This window comes from Sceloporus occidentalis, unplaced genomic scaffold, assembly GCF_023333645.1.
Source record: "Sceloporus occidentalis isolate IW3139 unplaced genomic scaffold, rSceOcc1.0.p SCAF_10, whole genome shotgun sequence".
NCBI classification, from domain to species: domain Eukaryota; kingdom Metazoa; phylum Chordata; class Lepidosauria; order Squamata; family Phrynosomatidae; genus Sceloporus; species Sceloporus occidentalis.
Window position 1 is genome coordinate 14538318 of NW_028316990.1, and position 23264 is coordinate 14561581.

Genomic DNA, 23264 nt, shown 5'->3' on the forward strand with positions numbered 1-23264 from the left:
GGACTTGTACCATAGAGTTGCGCCTAGGCATTCCTAGAGAGAACATATTAACCAAATCCATGAATAATGAAAGTCGCAAAAACGGAGGGATGAGTAGATCTGATCTATATCTATATCTTTGAGTTCTAATTCTACGTCACGCGTCGTCACACGCGGACCGTGAGGAGAAAAGGCGGGACCCCTTGAAAGGACTCCTGCGCAGTGCCTTATGGGAAGCCAAGTTCGGACGGAGGCGGAGGCGGAGGCGCTGCCGCGGTGCCTTGTGGGGCGGGTAGTTCCGTTTCCTGTGGCGCCGTAGCGGAGGGCGCGGCGGAGGAGGAGGCGGCGTCGGCGGGAGGGAGCAGTAGGCCTGGTCCTGGGGCGGCCTTGTGGGAACTGTAGTCCGGGCGGAAGGCGGAGGGAGGGCCCGGTCCTTCCCCCGCGGGCGGCCAGGAAGGATGCCGGGCTTCACGTGCTGCGTGCCCGGCTGCTACAACAACTCCCACCGGGACAAGGCGCTGCACTTCTACACCTTCCCGAAGGACGCGGAGCTGCGGCGGCTGTGGCTGAAGAACGTCTCCCGCGCCGGCGTCAGCGGCTGCTTCAGCACCTTCCAGCCCACGACGGGGCACCGCGTCTGCTCGGAGCACTTCCCCGGCGGGCGCAAGTCCTACCTGGTGCGGGTGCCCACCATCTTCCCCTTGCGGGGCGTCAACGAGCGGAAGGGGGGCCGAGGAGGCGGCGGCGGCGGAGGGCGGAGGGCCCGGCAGAGCAGCGCGGCCCAGGCCGCGGCCCAGGCCTCGACCCCGGCCGCCCAGGCCGCCGCCGCCCAGGCCGCCGTCCTCCTCACCCTCCAAGAGGGCGGCGGCGGCGCGGCTGAGGCGGCCCAGGCCCTGAGGGCAGGCATGGGCAAGGCGGGGGCCGGGCTGGGCCTCGGGGAGGACGTCAAGCCCATGGACCTGACCATGCAGCTGGAGCTGGGCGGCCCCGCGGCGGCGGCGGCTGCGGCGGCCATGGTGGGCTCCCACCCGGTGGGTCTGGCCTTCCTGAACGGGCCCTTCTCCCCCGAAGGGCCCCCGGACCACTCCTACTCGCTCTCCTCGGGAACCACTTCGGAGGAGCTGCTGCGCAAGCTGAACGAGCAGCGAGACATCATCGCCCTCCTGGAGGTGAAGATGAAGGAGATGAAGGGCAGCATCCGGCGCCTGCGCCTGGCCGAGGCCCAGCTGCGGGAGGAGATCCGGGAGAAGGACCGCCTGCTCCACGCCGCCAGCCTGGCCGCCCGCAAGCGCCACGGACTCTGAGGGGACGGCGGCGGCGGAGAAGGACCCTGGCAGGGAGAAGGAAGGAAGGAAGGAAGGGCCCTCGCAGGACCCAGGCCTCACCGCAAACCAACGAGGAATAAGGACTCCACACTTGGGTGCCCTTTGCGGCAGAAAACCGGACACCAACCTGGGTTCAAAACTCTCCCGACGGAGAGACGGTGCCCTTTCTGTCACAGCGGGAACCACAGACTGACCCGACCCTGGCAGACCGGGCGTCGAAACTCTCCTGAGGGAGAAACGGTGCTCTAGAGCCTGGCCTCATAGTAGCCTTGACAGAAAGGAAGGCCGACGGACAGCCGCTCCCTGGCTGACTCTTTTCTTTCCCTGGCCAAAGTTTTTAGCCACTGCCTGGACATTACTCGCCTTTGACACTGTGTCTGCCCACAACGGAGGTTATCTCACACACACATCGCTCCCCGTCCTCATCCCGTCATTAAACACATCCACAACTGCGATGGCGCAAAAGGCTTTCAAACCCCACCAGTCTGCGGCAATAACGCAGACTTCCATTGATGCAAAATGCTGGCCGGCGTCACTTTGACGACAGGTTAATGGCGACAGCATTGGAGCAATGTCGTCCGAAAGGCTTTTGCGCCATCGCGATCAGACAGGTTAATGACGGGATCTGTGCGACGGCATCTGAAAGTCCTTTCCGCAATCGTGTGGTATAGGAACGGGACAAGGACGGTATAACCCCCATGTGATAATCCCCGATGAGCATCAACTGCCAAGGCTTGGCTAAAACGTTTTTTAAAAGACGGCCTGGGTTACTGTTGGCTCGCTGACTCTATACCCCTTGTATTATGTCCCATTAAAAGTATCGCTCTCGGTGGTGTTGATGCCGTTGAAACGGATCCATCTTTAGCCTCGCTGGGGAAGTCTCTCTTGTCAAGTGGGATGTTTCCACTAAATATGTGTAGGACTATAAGCTGCCGCTGCCGCCGCCACCAGAAGTCGATTTACACTTAGTACAAAGCTAATGTTGAGGAGAAATAGGTTCCTTTTTAGTGACAAGCACACTTGGGCTGTAAAGCATTTTGTTCTGGAGTAGTTTGACAGAAATCCCAGTGGTATCCATGGCATTGTACGATGGTTATTTTGCAGTCAGCGTCTTGTTGAGCTTAGGAAATGTAGACATTGTGTATTTTCTTCATCCTTCCATATGAAAGACGGGGGGCGGGGGGTGGGATTGTGGTTGTTTTCCTTCTGTCTCTCCCAAACCTCACGGAAAATCACTGATGGAGAAGACTCCAAATTACTGTGCCATTTCTGGTGTCCTTAACAGTGAGAGAGAGCAAGAGGCACATGCAGTTTATTTCCCTATGTTGCAGTTGTAGTTGCTGTTTTGCCTTTCTTTCTTTCCCAGATGTAGGGATTACTGTGGCTGTGCCATAGTTGGATGGCTCCATGCCTTTCAACAACTGCTTCTCGTATCACTTTTGCTCATTTTTCTTGATTTACGATGCAGTATATTTGCTTTTCACTGAAGTTGCAGTGCAGTCCAGCTAACGTAAAAGGAAAGAGATTAACTTCCAGTGACTGTGTAGATCTTCTCTGCTGTGGAGTAGGTTAGCAGAGCTAGTCTCTGACTGATGTTTGGTAAACTAATGGCACAAATGTGAACTGACAATTGAGTTTGGAGGAGTTAGTAGTATAGTCGCTCTTAGTATCTGTGCGGGTTCTGTTCCTGACCTTCCACTTCCATGGATGAAAAAAACACAGGACTTCAAGTCCCATGGTTTTCAATGATGATGCATGTGTGCGTGGTTGCTGTGCCATAGCTGCGTACATGTGCAACCATCAGGAGAAATGGGGCTCCCCTTCCACAGATGCTTAAATCCACGATGGCAAGCCTGTGGTTGAGACAAGAAGGCTGTACTCTTCAGATTCAAACAAATCTAGGCTCGATTTGCATGGATGGAAATGAAAGAGGAGCCAGTCTGATTCACTTCAGTCAGAAATGTATTGCACCCTTCAGGCTGTTACTGCATATGTGTAGAACTAAATAGATGCTTCTGTTTAATACTTCTAGGCCATTTGCTAAGAGTTCATTCCCATAATCCCCCGGTCTCCCAGTGTGTGCTCTGCACAGCTTTTTGAAGAATGTCAGGACTCCCTCCACTAAGAGGAAGGGAAAAGTAAAACCAATTCTCTCAGGTCCTTCTGCTTTAACTAAAAACCAGACTTAACTGAAGAAGCTTTGGTCATGTGGAATTGATGAGCTTCTCGCATTTCTAAGTGTACCTTCAGTTTGAATTATTGTGACTTGCTGGGATTGGCTAGTGTCAGGATGTCCTCTTTATTATTTTGGTTACAGTGTTTTTTCATATATATATTTTATCTAATAATCTCAAACAAAAAATACCAGCATATATTGCTTACGTATATTGTACATACCTAGAGCAGTGAAAATGAAGAAGAAGAAGAAGAAGAAAAAAGAGTGATCCTTTTATGCAAATTGAAAAGCTAGAGAACACACCATATAGAAAATATAGGGCTTACATGGGCCTTGGTTTTCCCCCCGCCATGTATAGATGAGAAGACCTGTGGACTTCTTTCCATGCTCCAGAGCTTGTGTAATTGACTGTGCAGTTTATTGGGAAATATAGCAGAATGTAAACCCTAATCTTTATGGATTTTGTGGATGCCCTGCAGTAGGTATTGGGGAATTGATCTGTTCTTTGAACAAGATAGTAGACTGTATCCAGTAATTTGAGTAGAATTTGCAAGAATATTGTCCATTATATCCTTTTATTTTTGGAATTAATTTCTAACTTTCTTTCTGCTTGCTGTCTTGTGCTTCTTAGATAGGGAAGGAAAATGTAGGCACCCGTTGTGTGCCCTTAGGTTATCCTCGGTCACAGTTTTCATTTTGCCCCGTGTGCATCTGTTGAAAGTTTAGAGGGCACACCGGCTTTCTCTCGTTGTAAATAAGACTGCATTCTACCTGGATGAAAGTGTTTCAAAGATGTATGTTGTGACAGTTGTGGTACTTTTCTACCATCATTATGCACTAAAGTATGTTCAGTTGATTTGATTACAGGACTGGTTATCTGTTGGACTGTTCTATTTTCCTGGTTATCCTGAGGTGCTAACAAACATGCTTAATTTGAATAAAGTCTATTTTGTTTTGTTAGGCTCTGGTGTAGACTTGATGAGTGTATACCATGATGAGTAACACACCTTCACATACTGCTTCTTCCTCCATGACAATCTTATTTGAACGCTGAAAATATTACACCTCATGCATTTGTCTTCTACCTGTCTTAGATAAGAGACCTTTGTCTGTTAAGATGTACTCCTAGATGTATGATTACAATGGATTCATGCCTTGATCTTTTTGATATCCATCGCAAATTGACATACAAGTGTCTTTTGCCCATGCCCATAATTCTTGGTATCATTTCATCACCACCTTTCTAATGTGAATCTGATGTCTAGTAGCTTGTAAATGTTTTTTTAAAGTACAAAATAAATACCAATCTTCTTACCTTTGCTGCAGCTTTTAAAGAGTTCGCAGCTATACAATACAATTTCAGTTAGTCTCAAAGGTGCTACAAGAGCTTTCCACATACAGCTATACAATAGTTATCTTTTACACATTTGTCTTGGGAATGCAGATAGTTGTCTGTGAACAGGACCTCCATGCTGTTTCGGGGATGCATATTCTCTAGGAAAGGAAGCATGGTGTAATGGTTTGGATGTTGGGACTGTGACTTGAGACGAGGATATGAATCCCTGTTCAGCCATGGAAACCCACTCTGGGACCTTGGGCAAGTCACACTTCTGAACATCAGAGGGAACCACACTCTCTTAACATTATATGAAGGTAAAGGCAAAATGTCTGGTCAAATTTTGGCCAGAAAACGATGTGAAAGTGTGTGCTGGATATACATATATGAAGGGAGATTCTGATAGCCCACCCTTTCACTTTGTTGTTAACTGCTTTTCTCTATCTGTATAAAGGATATACAGTGGGCCCTCGGTATCTGCTGTGATTTGGTTCCAGGACCCCCGGGGATACCCAAATCCGCGAATGCTCAAGTCCCATTAAATCCAAAGTCTTCCCAAAATCAAGGTTTGTTTTTTGGAGTTTATGTATTTTTAAAAATACTTTCAAACCATGGATGGTTGAATCTGTGGATAAAGAATCTGTAGATAAGGAGGGCCAACTGTATACATAGAGGAGAGGTTCCGATAAATGGCCTTTTCCTAGGCTCCTAAGACTTTAAAAAGATTAAATACTATGTGAGGTCAAAGGCTTTTATGGCTGACATCTAGTTTTTGGGTTTTTTTTGGGGGGGGGGGCTCATAACCCAAAAAACTTACAAAAACTATTAAATATTACTTTGAAACACCAAAAGGAAGAACATTTAGTAGTTTCCTATTAATCACTTTTTGTTGAATGGAATAGGGGTTTGGATATGAGCAAATCCACGCCAAGGGTGTCAAAATGTTTAGCTACCTTATCTTCAGTGGTTCCAGTCTGTAATTCCCTGTTCTGCAAAGTGCACAGGATTATAGGTCCAAAACAGACTGCAGGAATAATCCAGTTTGAGACCGCTTTAACTGCCCTGGCTCAATGCTAGGGAATCCTGGGAAATGTGGTTTATTGTGGCACCAGAGCTCTCTGACAGAGAAGGCTAAATGCTTCACAAAACTTCAGTTCCCCGAATGTGATAGCATTGAGCCATGGCAGTTAAAGCGGATTATTTCTGTGGTGCGGATGCAGCCATAGAAAAAGGGTGGACCTGGAGCAATGTGCTGAAGGAGATCAGACTGGCCTGAAACACACTGCAGAAATAATCCAGTTTGAGGCTGCTTTAAGTGCCTTGGCTCAGTGCTAGGGAATCCTGGGAAATGTAGCCCCAGAGCTCTCTGACAGAGAAGGCTAAATGTCCCACAAAAACTACAAATCCCAGGATGTCGTAGCATTGAATTCTGGGCAGTGAAAGCGGTCTCAAAGCGGATTATTTCTGCAGTGTGTCTTGGACCATATAGGCAGAGACGGCCTCCTCTGTGTGGCCCTTCCAAAAAGAGGGCACTGGTGGTCCCCAAACTGTGCCCTTTAAGAGATTTTGGACTTCGTCTCCCAGAAGCCTCAGCCATGTTGGGCTGTAGCCTGGCATTCTGGGAGATGAAGTCCCAAAAAACAATCTCCTTAAAGAGCAGTTTGGGGACCACTGCTCTAAGGGCCTGTTCCCACAGAAACCCAGTATGTGCTATTCCTCTCTAGCCAGCTTGGGAAGAGTGCCACGGAGGGAGGCCCTTGCCTCCTTTCCATCCTGAGGCTGGAATTGGTACCCTGAAGAAGGGCCAACGCCGCCGCCTTCTTCTTCTTTCCCTCAGGGATGATGGGCAAGGGACCAAAAAACATGATCCCACCATGCATTGCGGCCGCCTCAGCTTTTTTCTCTATGAAGAAATGCATGCCGGGAGTTGTAGTCCGCTCGCTGGCTTCCCAAGCGGGCGGGACTCGCTTTCCCAGCAGGCGCGCGCGTCATGACGCACGGCGCGCGCGGTCGAAGGGGGCGTGGCCGGAAGGGGCGGCGCTTGTGAGCGCTGTGAAGGGTTTGGGCCGCGCTCGGTGCCGCCATTAGCCGAGTTGGGGCTGCGAGGTGAGTGGGGCTTTTTCTTTCGCGGGAGGGAGAGTCATGGACTAGGCCTGCGTCCGCATTGTGGGGATAATCCGGTTTGGTACCACTTGGATTGTTAGGGCTCCTGGCTATGGAATTCTGGGAATGGGGCCACAACACACTCCCATTCCCAGAATTCCATAGCCAGGAGCCCTGACAATCCAGATAGTACCAAAGCAGATGATCTCCACAGTGTGCTTCTTATGCCGCCTTTCTCCCAACACAAAAGGGACCAAGGCGGGTTACAAGAGAGCTTCCTCTTTCCCACGTGGTTCGTTGACTCCTCTATTTCGCAGCGCGCGAAGAAGGGCTGCTCCTCTTTGGGGAAATGGGGGCTTCTTTTAGGAGCCTTTTCCTTTGTCTCCCAAAGGTCTTGGTCGTATGAATACTTGGCAGTGGCCATAGTACTAGCACTTGGTAATACTAGGCAGGCTCATGTTCAAGGAGGAGATGGTTCTGAAAGCCTAGAGCCCAAGGGTCCAAAACACACAGCAGAAATAATCCAGTTTGAGACCGCTTCAGCTGCTCTGGCTCAATAACAGGGAATCCTGGGAAGTGTAGTCCTGTGATAGAATTCAAAGCCATGACAGTAACCGAATCCTTCCAACGCACTTGGTTTGGCTTAACTGAGTGCGTGGGTCGTGATAAAGTTCCTTGTGGCCCCATTCTGTTCATGTGGAAAGATATTCTGGGTTGATGTGACATTTTATATTACTGACCGATGTACTTACTATAGTCTTCAGTTCTAGGATGGATTTGTAAAGATGTTGCCTTGTTCAATGTTTTTATGGCTGCTTATCCATTGCAGTTGTCTTTTTCATGTTGTGGATTAGTGTACTCTTTGAGATACTTTCAATAAAAAACTTGGAAAGGAAGAAAAAGGCGTATTTTCTATGCTGTGAGATACACAATTCCAGCTCTCCTCGATGGCACAACCTCAGTGTTTGAGACGTGGGAATTAGAGCTCCTTCTCTTCCTTGGTGTTGGCGTAACTTCATTTGAAACTTGATTTACTAAATTGATTTCAAGGTATTTGGCAAATGTTAACAGGCGATGGTGAAAAAATGTCGATTGGTGAATGAAATAAAAAGGCTGTGGAGTTGTCTTTGACAACGCTGGCTTTTTGGCTTAGTAATGGAGATGAGCACTGCTCCCTACAGATGACATGACTTGACAACCTTGTCAAAGGGGAAACCTTTACCTCTGTATTTGGGGCCTAAATGCCTTAAAAGGCACCAGATACTGTCTGATCTTTGAAGCTAAGCATGGTCAGCCCTGGTTAGTACTTGGAGGAGTGACTGCCAACAAATACAATGTGCTGTCGGCTATATTTCAGAGGAAGGAAATGGCCAAAATCCCTATGAGTAGCCCTTGCCTAAGAAAACCCTATGAAATATATAGAGTTGGCATAAGTTGGTAGCTAACTTGGAAACACATGCACACACTTACCTCTGCTTTTATGCTCTGCCTGGAAAGGTTTGCCTCTAACCTTACTCTCCTGTTAACTTTGATGATGAGTCCTGGCTTCCTTTACCTTTTGGAACTATTGTTAAATATACATGATTTTAAACTTAGAAAGAAATATTTGTGCTGTGGTGGGGAAAAAAAACCTCAGGCATCCGATTGCGTAGCACCTAAAAATTTCATACTGATTTTCTAAAAACTAATTTAAAACGGGTGTTTTACTGTATGTATCATGTCAAATAATAGCCTCGTTCATAAAGTTTTCTGAACTGACTGACCAATCATGTTTCCATGGCTACATTAATCTCCGATTAAAATGAACGTGCCGGTCATGCTGTGTGTACTTGCTCTTGCAAAACCCGGGACTGAGGAACTGTCTGCTCTGAGCTTTCCCTCATCAGCATCTCTTAGCTCTCTATCCTTCTATCTTGTTCCTTTATGCCTAAAACATTTATCACTGTTAGGAACTGCCTCCACATTGGCCACTAGTCATTTTCTCTGACATTACTGCCAGGATGGAATCGTAGAGTTGGAAGAGACCGCAAGGGCCATCCAGTCCAATCCATTCTGCCATGCAGGAAATCCAAAGCAAAGCAATCCTGGCAGATGGCCATCCAGCCTCTGCTTAAAGACCTCCAAAGAGGGAGACTCCACTGCACTTCAAGGGAGTTTGTTCCACTGTCGAACAGCCCTTACTGTCAGGAAGTTCTTCCTAATGTTGAGGTGGAATCTCTTTTCCTGCAGCTTGTATCCATTGTTCTGCGTTCTAGTCTCTGGAGCAGCAGAAAACAAGCTTGCTCCCTCCTCAGCATGACATCCCTTCAAATATTTAAACAGGGCTATCCTATCACCTCTTAACCTTCTCTTCTCCAGGCTAAACATCCCCAGCTCCCTAAGTCGTTCGGCTACTAAGCAGGGGTTAGCTCTGGGTAGCAATTGGATGGGAGATCCGCTAACAAATACCAGGTGCTCTGAACTGTATTTCGGAGGAAGGAACTGGCAAAACCACTTCTGAGTATACCTTGCCTAATAAAACCTTATAAAATTAATAGGACCACCATAAGTCAACTGGAGTGCGCACACAGACACACACACACACACACTCTTCTTATTGCTGATTAGGCAGGCCTTCTTACGAGGATATTCTTAGAAGAGTTACTCTGATCTCTCTATGAGATCTATCTAGCTTTTCTATGATTGTATTATTCTGCAATAATGTGGATTTCTGTCCTGTGTCACAAGAACTCTTAGCTTCACTTCTTATGTTAGTTTTCTCTGAAAATTGATGTTACAAGAGGTTGTTAATATAAATTCACAACTACTCTCGCAGTATCTGCATTGTCTACATTGTCTATTTCATTGAGGTTCCTCATACTTTGCTAGATACTGAGAAAGCAGTGAGACTTCTTTCTGTTTTCTAAATATGTGTGAAGCTCTTCAAGAGTCATGATCAACCACTTGCTGCTAGGAAGAAGAGATGAATTCCAGTTTTGTTGGACCTTGAGCTTAATCTAGGTTCAAGTGATCCTAGTCTTTTAATATGACTGAATAGCTTGGAATCTCCACCTTTCCACTCAATGGAACACAGTTTCAGATTTCAAACTTCAATTCTGATTTCTGGATGGTGACCAAAATGCTAATCAGAGAGTGTTGTTATAGTGCTGGAGTCTGTAAGCAAGCTGCAGTTAGCTTCACTGCAGCAAAGCAAATAGGAGAAAGTTCTCTGCAATGCTGATGGCTAGATCCCAGGGGGGAAAGTTAGCTATGTGAAAAATATGGAAGATTCTGGGAAAAGACCAGTCTCTTGTACTTGTGTTGTTGCTCTGGGCTTGTTATATTTCACTCCTGTCTCTTGTACTTTCAGTTGCAGCCTCCAACTAAGGATTCAGGATGGGAGACAAGCCTATTTGGGAACAGATTGGTTCCAGCTTTGTACAGCATTACTACCAGTTATTTGATACAGACAGGACTCAGTTAGGAGCAATATACGTAAGTAGCTACTGGAACAGAATTCTTGTGTTATTTTTAGTTAATGTTTGCTTACCTCCCCTACCCCACCCCATATAGTTCCTTAAAATCATTGGTTGTCTGTCATAAACTATGGAAGAATGGCTGGCAGTTATAAGTTAGAGAAGCAGAATCACATTCACATTTATGTCACTGAGGTCTTTACAGTTGGTACTGGTGGGATGCAGGTTGCTTTAAAATCTAGTCTTAGACGCCAAATGACTCTGTGAAGCATTATTTTATTTTACAAAGGGAGAACTGAGCCAGGGAAATAATGGCTTTTTAAATGATATCCAGTAGCCTTTCCCAGTCAGAAGCGCAGCAGGGTGAGGAAGGCAGTAATAAATGTCTGGAATGTTTAATCAGTTTATTGATCAGAGTAACACTTGAAAATATTTTGATCAACTAAAACGGTGCCCCTGGTTTAGTTAATTAATTGAATTTATGCCCTGCCTTTCTCCCAAAATGAGATTCAAAATAGTTTACAGTAATTTAAAACATGATTGAGTTAAAATGTTATTTTACAAATGTTAAAAAGGAATTAAATAATGACATTATTAACAAACCACAGTTAAAAACACATAATTATCAATAAAAGATAAAAAAGATAGCACACCACTTCTCACACACTGCTGCTGCATAATTAGATTTAAAAAACCTGCCTGAATAAAAAGGAATTCATTTACTGACTTAAAGAGAGCAGGGAGCAAACCAAGCAGAGCTTCTGTGAAAGGGATTTTCACTGCTTGGGAGCAGCCATGGAGAAGGCTTTTGCCTGTTTCCTTACCAAATGCACCTACAAAGGGGGTTCGACAGAGAAAACCTTCCCATACAGATTTTAAACTCCAAGTGGCTCATGTAGGAAGATGCAACCTTTCAGATAGTTCTGGACCCAAGCTGTGTAGGGTTTTAAGGGTTAAAAGAAAACACTTTGAAATCTGCCTGGAAATGGCCAGTGAAGCTATTTCAACAGGGGAGTAAGAGACACCATTTTACTATCCATTGTATAGAATGAGCATCCATGCATTTGGAACTAAACCCAGCAGATATCAAGAGCCCACTGTAGTCCAAATGGGAAGTAATGAAGACATGTATCACTGTAGCTAGACCTAACTTCTCAAAGAACAGGCTCACCTGGCACACTAATTTTAACTGTGCCAATGCACTCCTGGCCACAGCTGAAACTTGAGCATCCAGGCTTAGATCTGAGTCCAAGACTACACCCAGGCTGAAAACCTGACATTTCAGGGGGAGCGTAACCCCATCCAGCACAGGCTGAATCCCTGTTGCTTGAATTAAGTTTCAGTTTATTTGCTCTCATCCAGTCTATTACTGACAGCAAACACTGCTTTAGTGCAGAAGCAGCGTCCTTGGAATTGGATGGAAAGGAAAGAGAGAATTTGGTAGCTTCTGCTTTTCAAATTACAATTGCCTGGATGCCTTCTGAAAGTTGTGTTTTTTAAAAATGAAGTGCCTTTAGAGATTGCTTGAGCCTGAGCCTATCAGTATTCAGATGTCATTGTGAAGAACTATAAACTTGGTTGGAAGAGAAGAATGCATTTGACCTAAAGACGTAAATACAATAGACATACCATTGTATATAAAATAAACTGAAAGGCATGTTTCATTGTCTGGAAGTAAAGAAAGCCAGGGAATAGAGTGGAAGAAATCTGCCTTTACCAGAATGATGGTGTATGGAGGGAATTAAAAATGGCACTCTTTGTTTTAGAATTTGACTTCCAGCATGACTGAAATGCATGGAAGATTGTTGCCCTTATTGGACAATATGTCTAAGGATGAAAGACTTCCCAAAATGTGTATATCCAGAGCAGCTATGTAAGTTCAGAATGGTAGGTGCTTTTTATCACATTCCACTCTCAGCAGAAAATCTAGTGCTATGTTAGCAGGTAGTTTTGCACTTTTGGAAGTTCTGTTGAAAAATAGCAGATGGTGGCAACTGCAGTTAAAAGAAAGATCAAAATTCTCCTGGACAAAAGAGCGAAATCAGCTACTTATAAAAAAATTATGTTTCTTTCCTCTGTGAGTGTAGAATGACAGTTTATATCAGTGGTCCCCAAACTGTGCTCTTTAAGGGATTTTAGACTTCAGCTCCCAGAATCCCAGACTATTGGCCAACATGGCTGAGGCTTCTGGGAGCTGAAATCCAAAATCTTTTAAAGGATACAGTTTGGGAACCACTGGTTTACATAATTCTGTGTTGTTAAAACACTAGGAATGGCTCCAACAACTGCCTCTTCTGCATCTTATGGACGCCCATTGAATTCAGTGCAGTTATTGGAAAGAAAACCTATTCCTGCACCACAAGGGAAATAAATATATAATAATTTTGCTCAGGAGCCTCTTGGCTGCAAGAGAGGTCAGGTCAGAGTGTACAAAAAAGGCCTAGGCAGCAAAAGTTGGAGACAGTGGTCTTACAGCATGGGGCAGGAGTAACAAGCACCCAAGCTGAGTTGCTGGGATGTTTCTTGAGGTACATTTATCGGAATCCAGCTGGCCAACTTTTTTCGGTTATCTGTGTTAGCTGACTCATTGTTCTTACCCTATGGCTGCTGTTCAGGAATGGTTTGAGTAAAACCATTAAATTTTTTATAAGAGTTTAAGAATAGTTTGCACAAAATGAAATCTTCCAATTGGACTGTGACTGTCTTTTCTGGTTGTTATTATTTTCAGATAGATGCCTCATGCCTTACGTGGGAAGGACAACAATTTCAGGGCAAAGCAGCTATTGTTGAAAAACTCTCAGTAAGTATTTGCACTAGCATTGAATGTCTATTACATTTTTATTCAGTCCAGTGCTTCTTTCAGAACATTCTAAAGCATTTTGGCAATAGCCCTGCCCACCACCGGCTACCCTATAGGTGTCTTCTTTTCATTTGAACCAGGACATTGTACTGCCTGCCCTGTTTCAAAACCCTACTTTGGACTGTGATAGTCGGTGACACCTCCTCAAAGAGCGGAGGGCATTGGCCTTCTGTGTGGAGAGAACCACATACCTAAGCTTGCTAGTCTCCCAGTTGTGCGAGTCAGAGAGAACACGAAGGAGGACAGGTTGCATACCTGTAACTGTAGTTCAAGTGGTTATCTCTGTACTCACACAGCCCCACCCATCCTCCCCTCGTTGTGTCTTGCTGGTTCACACGGATGGCTGCATCAGTGTCCATTGGACCTGGTGAGTTTCAGTAGGAAACCCCTTATATAGGGTAGTTGGAGGTGGGTACAGCTACTGCCAAAATAGTTCAAAATGCTGTAGAATGTTCCAAAAGGTTCTGCACAGGTACAAGATAAACCAGTTGTGTGAGTTTATAGACGACCACTTGGAGAACTACAGTTACAGGTATGCGACTGTTCTTCTCTGGGCAAGCCACGTTCTAGCTTTACATCTGCATTGCATATTCTCTATATGGTACAGTTGTCATGTCCTCCATTGTGGTTTCAATACTGTTTTTTGTCTACAAAGTTTCATTCACAACTTTAGCATCTCATGTAAGTAATACAATATGCTAGCAAAATGCCATACCCCTGCAGTTGCAAGGCTGAGAGGAAATCCAGTTGCATGCCAAAAAGCGGCAGCATGCAGTGGCATCATGGTGCAGTAGTGGTACCTTCAGGATGTGGGTGATACCCGGTCGGGCCCTCCCTCTACGCACACTCCACCCACGATGTCCCCACACTCCCAGCCCCACACTCTGGAAGGCCACAGATTATGCATCCCACAAAAAATGATTTAGCAGTTGAATTTAATGCCTTTTAGGGGCTTGAATTTTCAGTATTCATCACAATATACTTTCTGAATTACAGTATTTCTGCATCTGAGAAATAGCAGTCTATCAACCAGGTATAAGTTAAATGCCATTAAATGTTTGATTTTTTGTGGTTTTAAGAGCAATTAAGCATGGTATAGCATTGTAGCCACTTGTGTTTTGTAACCATATATCCAAAAGAAGCGGAGGTGGTATTCTAATCTTATTTGTGCTCTAGTGTAAGCAGGATATTCATTTTTATTTTATAGAACTGTTTCTCATAATTTGAAATCTTAATCCTGAGATTTTAATCAAAGCATACATTTGCATCATTGAATACCACATCTCCTTTTCTTAAACTTACTGAATCAGGTAAATAATTTTTTCAGATGCAGAAGAAAAATTGTGAGAGAGTGAGTAATAGAATTTCTTGTTTCTATTTCAGAGCCTCCCCTTTCAAAAAATACAGCACAGTATCACAGCGCAAGACCATCAACCCACACCTGACAGCTGTATACTCAGTATGGTAGTCGGGCAGCTTAAGGTATGTGCTGTTCTCATCCTTAGACCCTTTGAAATTGCATTTTAGAATTCTGTTGTAGCCCAGTTCAGGTATAAATGATAGCTTGGATGCCACAGATAAGCAATGGGCTTGCATCCGTCCCTTTCACTATTCCATGGGTTGTTCAATCTACATAGAGAAAAAATGAGTACCAAAAGAGAAACAGGCCAGGTAGTACAATGTCCTGGTTCAAATGAAAGGGAAACACTTATAGGGTAGCCTGTAGTGGACTGAGCTCCTGCCAAAATGCTTCAGAGTGTTCCAAAAGAGGCACAGCCATGTTCCGAAAGAGGCAAGCCATTGTTTTCAATTTAAACCTTTGATCAATCTATAGTCAAATATCTAACTCCAGTACCACAGATGAGAAAGTCTACTCGTTATTAGATCATGGAAGTTGAATGGCTTGCCGTTCCCTTTCCCTATAGTGTGACTTAGAAAAAGTTAAAATAAAGTTGGAGTACACTTTTACTCATTTAGATGCAAAGGCCCTCATGACTCAGTTGTAGTTGTTAAATAGGTACTGCAACTAAGTCAGGCCAGTGCTTTTATATTCAGCTGTTGCCCTATCGGACAGTAGATTTTAATCAGAAACCTTTGAATTTATATTTTAAGGTCTTTGGTAACAATATGTCATGTGATAAATTATGTGCCCATGTCACAGACTGTAGACAACAGCCATTGGGAGCTTTGGTTTGGAAGGGTGTGTAGTGGCTGAATCACATCCTCTCACCATGTCATCCTGTTTCAAGGAATGAACTATGGAGAAAAGTGTAAGCAACTGAGAGCCTTGTTAACACCTCCAAGATCAATTTATTGGGGTCCACAAAATTTATGCTGATAAGTCAATCTTCAAGGTATTATAAGACTGATTTTGTTGCAGTAGACTAACACGTCTGCCTCTTCAGAAGTTCTTAGGAATGCAGCACTGCAGTGAATTTTGAAGATTTGAATGTTCAGATTATTATAAAAAGCAGTAATACAGAATGCACCAGAATTAGTTTTTAGGGGACACCACATTTAGCTGTATAGAGTAGTAATATGTATTGTAATTGGTACAGGAAGAATCGAGAGGAGTTAGGATAGACAGCATCCTTAGTACACAGAGCCTTGTGTGGTTCTACGATGTAGGCATTTTTAGCTGACAAAGTAGGTCTGTTGCATAGATTCATTGGTGCTGAGTAAGCACGGCTCTGCCTGTGAACAACCTCACAGCTCCCTCATTCTGCTCACTGCTAATCTCATCGCTCTGGTAGTGACAGCTCTGGCTGTCCTGTGGAAAACTGCTACCTCTTCATCATCTGGAGAAACCAAGACCTCTTATTCTAGGGAGAGTAATTTGCTTTCCAATCTTCCTTCATTTCTCATGGCAGCTTCTGGGTTTCGGGAAAAACCAGGAACATGTGCTTTAGTTGGGAGGCGCACAGAGCAGTGACACTGTACGTTTTGATAACTGACAGGATCACATTTGTGAGAATTCTTATCCTCCAGCTAAGGGATGTATATAAGTTTGCTTTTGTATTTATTATTTGTAATTTACATTCGTTATTGGGGTATAGTCAATACAATCTATGTTGTTCTTTCACACAAGTGGTCTTGTTTCATCTTGATAATTTTAGAATCTCTACTGTCTAGTGCCCACTTTTTTACAGAATCCTGCAGAAGGATATGCAGAGCTTATGTACAGGAGCTGGATGGAAGTTAAATAAGTTATGTTTCTTAGAGTTCTTCCAAATATAATGCAGAAGGAAAGGGATTTGCTTCTGCATCTTGTTAGAAATCTATTTTATGCATTTTTCCAGGCAGACATAGGTAGGATGAGAAAGCAGAAGGCATTGGCTCTTCCTATACCTTTTGAATATTCCAGTTGAGAATGGCTTATAGTACAATATCACACTGACAGCTTCATTATGCATGGCATATTAATGCATTACTAAACCTATCTGGTCCTGCAGATCAAATCACTTAGAAGGTGCATGGATAGCCACTCAGAATGGGAAACCAGAGTAATCTCGATATAGTAGAACAGAGTGCTGTCTAGTGTGTTGTCACACTATACAGTATTTCACAGATCAGCAAAACTTTTCTAGTAGACTTTACTCACTTTTCAGGGTGTTTTTTTTTTTTAATTTCTTTTTTTAACTTCAGTCATAAAGGCTGATAGCTCCATGACAGAGTATCTGCTTTGTATGTTAAAGGACCCAGTTTCCCTCAATGGCATTTTATGTTTTAAAGATTCCTATATGTGAGGAACTATGAAATATTTTGGAGAGTGTCTGCCAAATGAAGTAGACAGCATTGGGAAGGAAGGAACAACAGTTTGACCCTGTGTAATAGAACGTCACATGTTCAGAGTTTTGTGGATGGAAACAACTAATTTTTGCAAGGTTTAATTATTAGCTGACGAAAGGATTGTTCATTTATTTATTTTTTGCAAGATTTACTAAGTACTGGTTTGAAATAACAAAAATTACCTGCTATAGTAAAACCTCCAGCAAAAGAGTTAAGTAAAAAAGATGGGCCTTGTAGCTGTGACCTTGTAACTTATGGGGTAATAATGAACTGAACAAACTAATTTTCTTGTTTTTTCTTACTACTTATTATATTGTTTGCTGTATATATATGTATGCATCAACAGTTCAGGTATCTGTGTTTGTTAACAGACCCAGACTTGGAACATTCTGTGTAAGCACAGTAAAGTCACTCACAACAGCATCTCAAGTGACACAGGCATTCTGTATTTTCAGATCCTGTCCCTTTAATGGTTTCTTTCCTCTTCTGCTCAGGCAGATGATGACCAAGTTCTAGGTTTCCATCAGACCTTTTTGTTGAAAAACTTACAAGGTGCCTGGGTGTGCACCAATGAAGTCTTCAGGCTAGCACTCCACAATGTTTAGCTTCTGGCTTCCTCCTACCTCTGAACTTCGCAGTCCTCACTGAGTAAGAAGCATTCTGCTTGCCCCTGTGTCCTAGCTGACCTTGAAAGCTGAAAAGCATGGCCATTGCTTGTGTGTTATCAAAGCAGGACTGCAGAATGAGAACTCTGCTTGTCTCAGAATTGTGGCTCCCAAACTGAGCAGGGAGTTGGTGTCTATTAGCAAGCTGATGCTGCAAAATTAATTTAAGCATAACTGTATTTATATGCTAACCAGTTATTTGCTTAACGTATCCCAGACCTTACAAACCTGGACTTATGTGTGGCATGCGATGAGTGCTTGCCTCCTGTCTGATACTGTGTGTCTTAGCTAAGTTAAAGCCCGTAGGTGTATTTGTGTAGTTTTTCGCCCAGAGCAAGGTAACGCCCCACAACCAAGGGTAGGTTACTGTGTAAAGCACCATCTGCTTTAATACTACAAAAATCAGGTCTCTGCTCCGAGAAGCTTGCAGCTAAAATCACAACTCTGCTTGGGAGATGGGAAAGAGAAATGCCCAGGAAAATGAAAGACAAGCACAAGTGGCAGAGCTGCAAATATACAGGCTTTGTTTCAGTTGAAGATGTGGATTAAAGGATTAAGCCAAAGGCTTCACAAAAAGTTGGGTTTTAAAGAAGGATTTGGCCAAGTGTTTTCAAATTGCAACTCTAAAAATGTTCTTGGAACATGCAGCATGGTTATGTGCATATGCTACATTCATCTGATTTAGTTTTTAATTTGTAAGGCAAGAGCCAAATGTTATCACGGTGTGAAATGCTTGCTTGTGAAAGGAAGCAGTTTTATTTACTCCCCCCACAGCCCTATCAAGATGCATTTGTAAAGCATTACCTCTCATTTCGATCTTAGAGGAAGCATTGCATCTGTACTGTGGAGCAGAGCAGGGGCAGACCATGGATGAGCATGCAACAACTAAGAATTGTCATGGAATCCAGATCTAGTTTTATATTTACATTAGTGAGATTTTGCAGATGCAAGACAGAAGTTTCCATTTCAGCACGGGAGGCAACCCACAGTTAACTTGGTACAGCATGACAGTCAAGTGCCATATGAAACGTGGGTCATAGCTAAAGATTCCCCCATATCTTTTCCAAAGTAAATTTGCAACTTACTATCCTAGTAACAAATGTATTGACTTGTTATCAGCTCTTTGTTGTTATGCAGAAACTATGGGACCCAAAAGTGGTTTCATGTGCCCTGTGTATTCTTGAAAACAGTGTAACCTTTCCATTTTATGGTGGCCTTGTTAGAAACCCCATTTCATTACATGTGGCGACTTGATGGCATCTTCTTCTATCTCTTGTAACATATCCTCTTGGACCTCCTAAAACCTTATGCTTTTTGTGTAAGCAAACCTGCTTGAATAGGAAATGTTCATTTTTCTTCAATCACAGTCTCTTGTGGAACCTGTTGCAATCTCTTGCACAACCATAGGGCTGAGAAACTCTGTTCTCAAGCATGGGTTTAAATTCCCAAAAGAAAACAACTTTAACACTTCCAGAAGGATAGATGATTTCTGTAGTGCAGTCATAATTGATGCTATGAGAGTGAACCACCTCTCAGTTTCCTAGTAGTTTGATTATTGTCCATGACATAATAAATCTGCACCATTCAGACTGAACAATGCATGTCCCAATCTTAATTGTTAAGTAGCCCAGGGATGAATTCTCAGCTGTATTGAAGCTGTGTGAGTGTACATGTACGTGTTAGTTTTGTATTGTTTGCTGCAGTGCAGAGCTTCTAAAACGTGTATTTATTCTGTTTTCACAGGCTGATGAAGATCCTATTATGGGATTCCACCAGATATTTCTATTAAAGAACATCAATGATGCTTGGGTTTGCACCAATGACATGTTCAGGCTAGCATTGCACAACTTTGGTTGAGACCGCATCCCTGAGGCACCTGTCGTTTTCTTTTCTCCTCTCCTCTTTACAGATATTAATCACACTCATGGAACATTCCAAATATCATACACAAACTTGCAACACTACGGCAAGCCAGCAAGACCTGTGATATGCCCTTCCGAAGAGTTTTTGTTGTATCACTAGAAGAGTTCCTTGTGCATGATGTTTGGAAGTTAGACTTAGCTGCATTTGACAAGGGAAATGTGTGTTTTACCAGCATGCCTTGGGAAGAATCCATAACACAAAAGATTGTGTTTCTGTACTGACAAGTTTTCTAATAACCCAAAGAAACAAAAGGAAAGGAAAGAGCAGCAGCCTGAATCCAACTCAGATATTGATATTTTTTTTGTTCAGATGTTTCAGTGCTACACATTATACAATAAAACCATGCAATTTTCCTAACACTTTAAATTGTTGGAATTGTTCAATCTGTAACTAGAGTCTTGCATCTCCAACTATATGTCTGAATTTGGAGCACATGGGTGAACATAAATTTGAAGCTGTGAAAAGTGTCCATAGCTGTTTTGTACTACTATTTTGGCAGTTGTTGAAAGGCTTAAATGTATTAATTGATGGATTTTCCAAATACTGAACAAGACATTCCCCCCCCCCCCCTTAAAAATCATAACCTGGATTTATATTAATTATTTATGTGCAGATCAGATCATTATACTGAACCATTAATATTTTATTCTGTTTTAATACAAAAATAGAATGAACACATGTACTGCGGACAGACTTGTTTTCTCTGCACTGACCTTTCCAGATTAGCATATTGGCTTTTGGTTCAAGAACTGGGTTTTGAATTGTTTACAGAGTTTTGCCCTTCAAGGGAACCTGTTTTCAAAGTAAGGTGTTGCCCCTCAAGACATTGTTAACTACATTTTTTATGTTTTGTGTCTTACTGAGTGTAACCTGAATAGCCAGATGGAATTTTTGTTGCAGTTATGCAGCAGCTGCATGCACCAGTAGCAGCATCTTGATTAGTTAAATAGTCTCAACATTTACTATCTGCTGAAAAGCATCTCTAGAAAAATATGTATTCCTGCTGTGGAAAGCTTGGAATAGAGACTTTTTTAGTTCAAGATGGCTAGATCCTGGTATGTTACTTATTCAACTGTTTATTAATGTGAGCTGAGCAATCTTGTATTCACAAGCCTTATGTCATTCAAATATTTTCTACACTTAACAAAGCAGTTTCAAGCATACACTGGGGACTTGAACAGGTATATTCTTCAATTCCAATTGCTGATGGTAGCCAGAACAAATGTGCAGTTCTCGGATGTTTTCGTTCTCAACTGTAGAAAGGAATTTATTTGATGTGTGAATTGATGTTGCTGCACCTGCTTAAGGGCAGCTGTTGTCTGGACCTGCACAGATACAAACCAACAACAGCATTTTGAAGTTTATCCAAATGAACTAAATTTATAAAGCCCCCAAATAACCCAGTTTCCAAGAATTCACTTTTAGCTTGAGTGTGTCATGTAGATTCTTTGCACTGATTCTTCTAGCTCCTTATATTTTCATAGTCTTGTTTCCTTACTTAGAAAAGATCCAGGTGATTGCTGCTTTTCCCAGAAGGCCAGCATTTCTGAACAACTGTAGCTCAGATCACTAACCCTGCTTACCAGCGGTATTGCTGTTTTATTGCAAGGACTTGGCCAGTTATAGAAATGTAATTAGCTTGGGCAGTGAGACTTAGGCTGGTATCTGTGTCTTAACGTATGTGTACAGGTTTCATTTCATATAGTTCCAATGCTGGATTTATTTCCAAGTTTGCTAAGGATTACAGCATTTGGCCTTCAAAGCAGGTGACAATACGAAAAATGTTTTCTCCTTGCAAAGCTGCTAGTAGGAAACTGATGTCTCCTCAATATGAAGTATAAATCTCACATGACTTCACCTTATCCAGCCCACTTTGTAAGAATGTTGGAGGAAAGGGGGTATCACATTGCTATAGAATCAGAGAGTTGGAAGAGACCACAAGGGCCATGTTTTAAACTTAATGATAATGATGTCTAGGCCTTAATAAGAGCAGTGTTCAGTAGCCATATAAAAACAAAATGCCTTACAAAAATTACTTAAATGTGAATTTCACAGGGATCACACTTTACTCTTTGATTAAGCGTATCAGGTGAATGCTTTTTGTCTCTGTCAGAGGGGACTGACTCTCCCATATCGTATGGTTCATGTGGTCTTCAGCCTCCTAATATTAGCATGTACCACTGTCTTAAGAATAATTTTCCCACTAAAGGAAATATGAAGGACTGTAAATGAAGAGACAGTTCAGAGCATCAAGAAAGAACAAGTTATATTCCTCCATCCAAGTCTGAAGAAGAGACAAGTTAATCCAGCCTGCTCTGCTTAATAGAAACCATTGCCTTGTAAACTGTATGTTTTGCAGGGAGAGGATAAGTGTTGGGTCATATAAAGTTTGTGCAGTTTGTGTCCCAGCTTGTGTGAAATACCGGTAGTCTACTACCCATATATTGACTTGCCATAAAATGCCAGTTTTTGTAATTCAGGGCTGCTTTTACTCCTTGTAGGACTGTATTAAGCTTGATGAGTCAAAAGTTGTATATGTCTTAGACTCATATGAACCGTTTGTATATCCTCTACTGCTTTCCCCCTTTTGACTATACAAAAATGCATCAAAAACTTCGTTTATGACCATTCATGGACTATTCAGTGTGGCAGCCATAAACTGAAAATATTACATTCAGGTAAATACATCACCTAACATACTCCATAATTGCAGGTATTTGTACATGGAATAGAATATAAACCTTTCACTATAATACAGTATTGTAGAGTTTGGGTTGTGGAAGAACACTGGCTTTGCCAATAAATAAGCTGAGGTTATGTGGAGTTAGACTACCTACCTATTCCTGTATAATTTTGGTTTGTTAAGATTGTACCTGTAGCAAATGTATAAATAAAGACTCTAACTAATAGTGATGCTTAAGTGTTCTTAGCACTTAAGAACCTAGGTAATAATGAAAACTAAGGTAAGGTTGGGATTGCCCTTCAAAAAAACAATAGATAGGAATAGGCAACCATACTCATTTGTCCCTATTTGAATCTTTGTATAAGGAATATTTAGTCTCTGGAACCACATTCTTATGGCTGTTTGTAGTAATAAAAGGGATAAAACAACTTTTAAACCATCATACTATCAATATTTGTTTACTGGAGTGGTCCTTTCCCTCTCTTCGCACCTTAAGAGTACTTGTCTGTTATATCTTGGAGAGAGGTTGGTACTCTAGAACAACTAGTCCACCTGGATAAAAGTTAATTCAAATTAACTTCACATCTTAGTGACTTCTGAAAGGCAAGTGAAGTCTTGCTAGCCTATAGAAATATTTTTTTCTGTTTTGCCATTGATGTACGTAAACTACACATAGGTAAAGGTTTTCCCCTCTCATCATATCCTTTTGAAAGCTGGTGTAGTGGTTTGACTCTGGAGACCCGGCTTAAATTTCTGTTTTAGCCATGGAAACCCACTGGGGCTGCATCTGCACTGCATAAATTATCCCACTTGACACCACTTTAACTGCTGTGCAATTCTGGACATTTTAGTTTTGTGAAACACTTAGCCTTCTCTGTCAGAGAGCTCTGGTGCAACAACAAGCTACCGTTCCCAGAATTCCATAGCATTCAGCCATGATAGTTAAAGTGGTGTCAAACTGGATTATTTC

General features: G+C 42.8%; 2 protein-coding genes across 4 annotated transcripts; both read left to right on the forward strand.

The window, feature by feature from the left end:
- Nucleotides 1-280: 280 nt before the first annotated feature.
- Nucleotides 281-4440, forward strand: THAP11 (THAP domain containing 11). Its single transcript, XM_089540441.1, has one exon. The coding sequence runs from the start codon at nucleotides 438-440 to the stop codon at nucleotides 1281-1283; it is 846 nt and encodes a 281-aa protein (XP_089396567.1). The 5' UTR covers nucleotides 281-437; the 3' UTR covers nucleotides 1284-4440.
- A 2373-nt stretch (nucleotides 4441-6813) lies between these two features.
- Nucleotides 6814-19977, forward strand: NUTF2 (nuclear transport factor 2). Of its 3 annotated transcripts, XM_089540411.1 has the most exons (6): nucleotides 6814-6922; nucleotides 10269-10393; nucleotides 13103-13174; nucleotides 14618-14716; nucleotides 17518-17671; nucleotides 19432-19605. In XM_089540411.1, exons 2-5 carry the CDS (start codon nucleotides 10295-10297, stop codon nucleotides 17626-17628), a joined length of 381 nt encoding a protein of 126 aa, XP_089396537.1. In that variant the 5' UTR covers nucleotides 6814-6922; nucleotides 10269-10294; the 3' UTR covers nucleotides 17629-17671; nucleotides 19432-19605. The 3 variants fall into 3 exon arrangements, with proteins under 3 accessions (XP_089396537.1, XP_089396536.1, XP_089396538.1); XM_089540410.1 differs by lacking the exon at nucleotides 17518-17671 and having other exon boundaries at nucleotides 6815-6922; nucleotides 19432-19977; XM_089540412.1 differs by lacking the exons at nucleotides 6814-6922; nucleotides 17518-17671 and adding an exon at nucleotides 12141-12261 and having other exon boundaries at nucleotides 10305-10393; nucleotides 19432-19977.
- Nucleotides 19978-23264: the final 3287 nt, after the last annotated feature.

Coding starts and splice junctions, on each gene's coding strand:
- THAP11 (XM_089540441.1), top strand. CDS start 438: ATGCCGGGCTTCACGTGCTGCGTGCCCGGCTGCTACAACAACTCCCAC.
- NUTF2 (XM_089540410.1), top strand. CDS start 10,295: ATGGGAGACAAGCCTATTTGGGAACAGATTGGTTCCAGCTTTGTACAG. Junction 13,175..14,617: donor CTATTGTTGAAAAACTCTCA/GTAAGTATTTGC, acceptor TTTCTATTTCAG/AGCCTCCCCTTTCAAAAAAT. Junction 14,717..19,431: donor TGGTAGTCGGGCAGCTTAAG/GTATGTGCTGTT, acceptor CTGTTTTCACAG/GCTGATGAAGATCCTATTAT.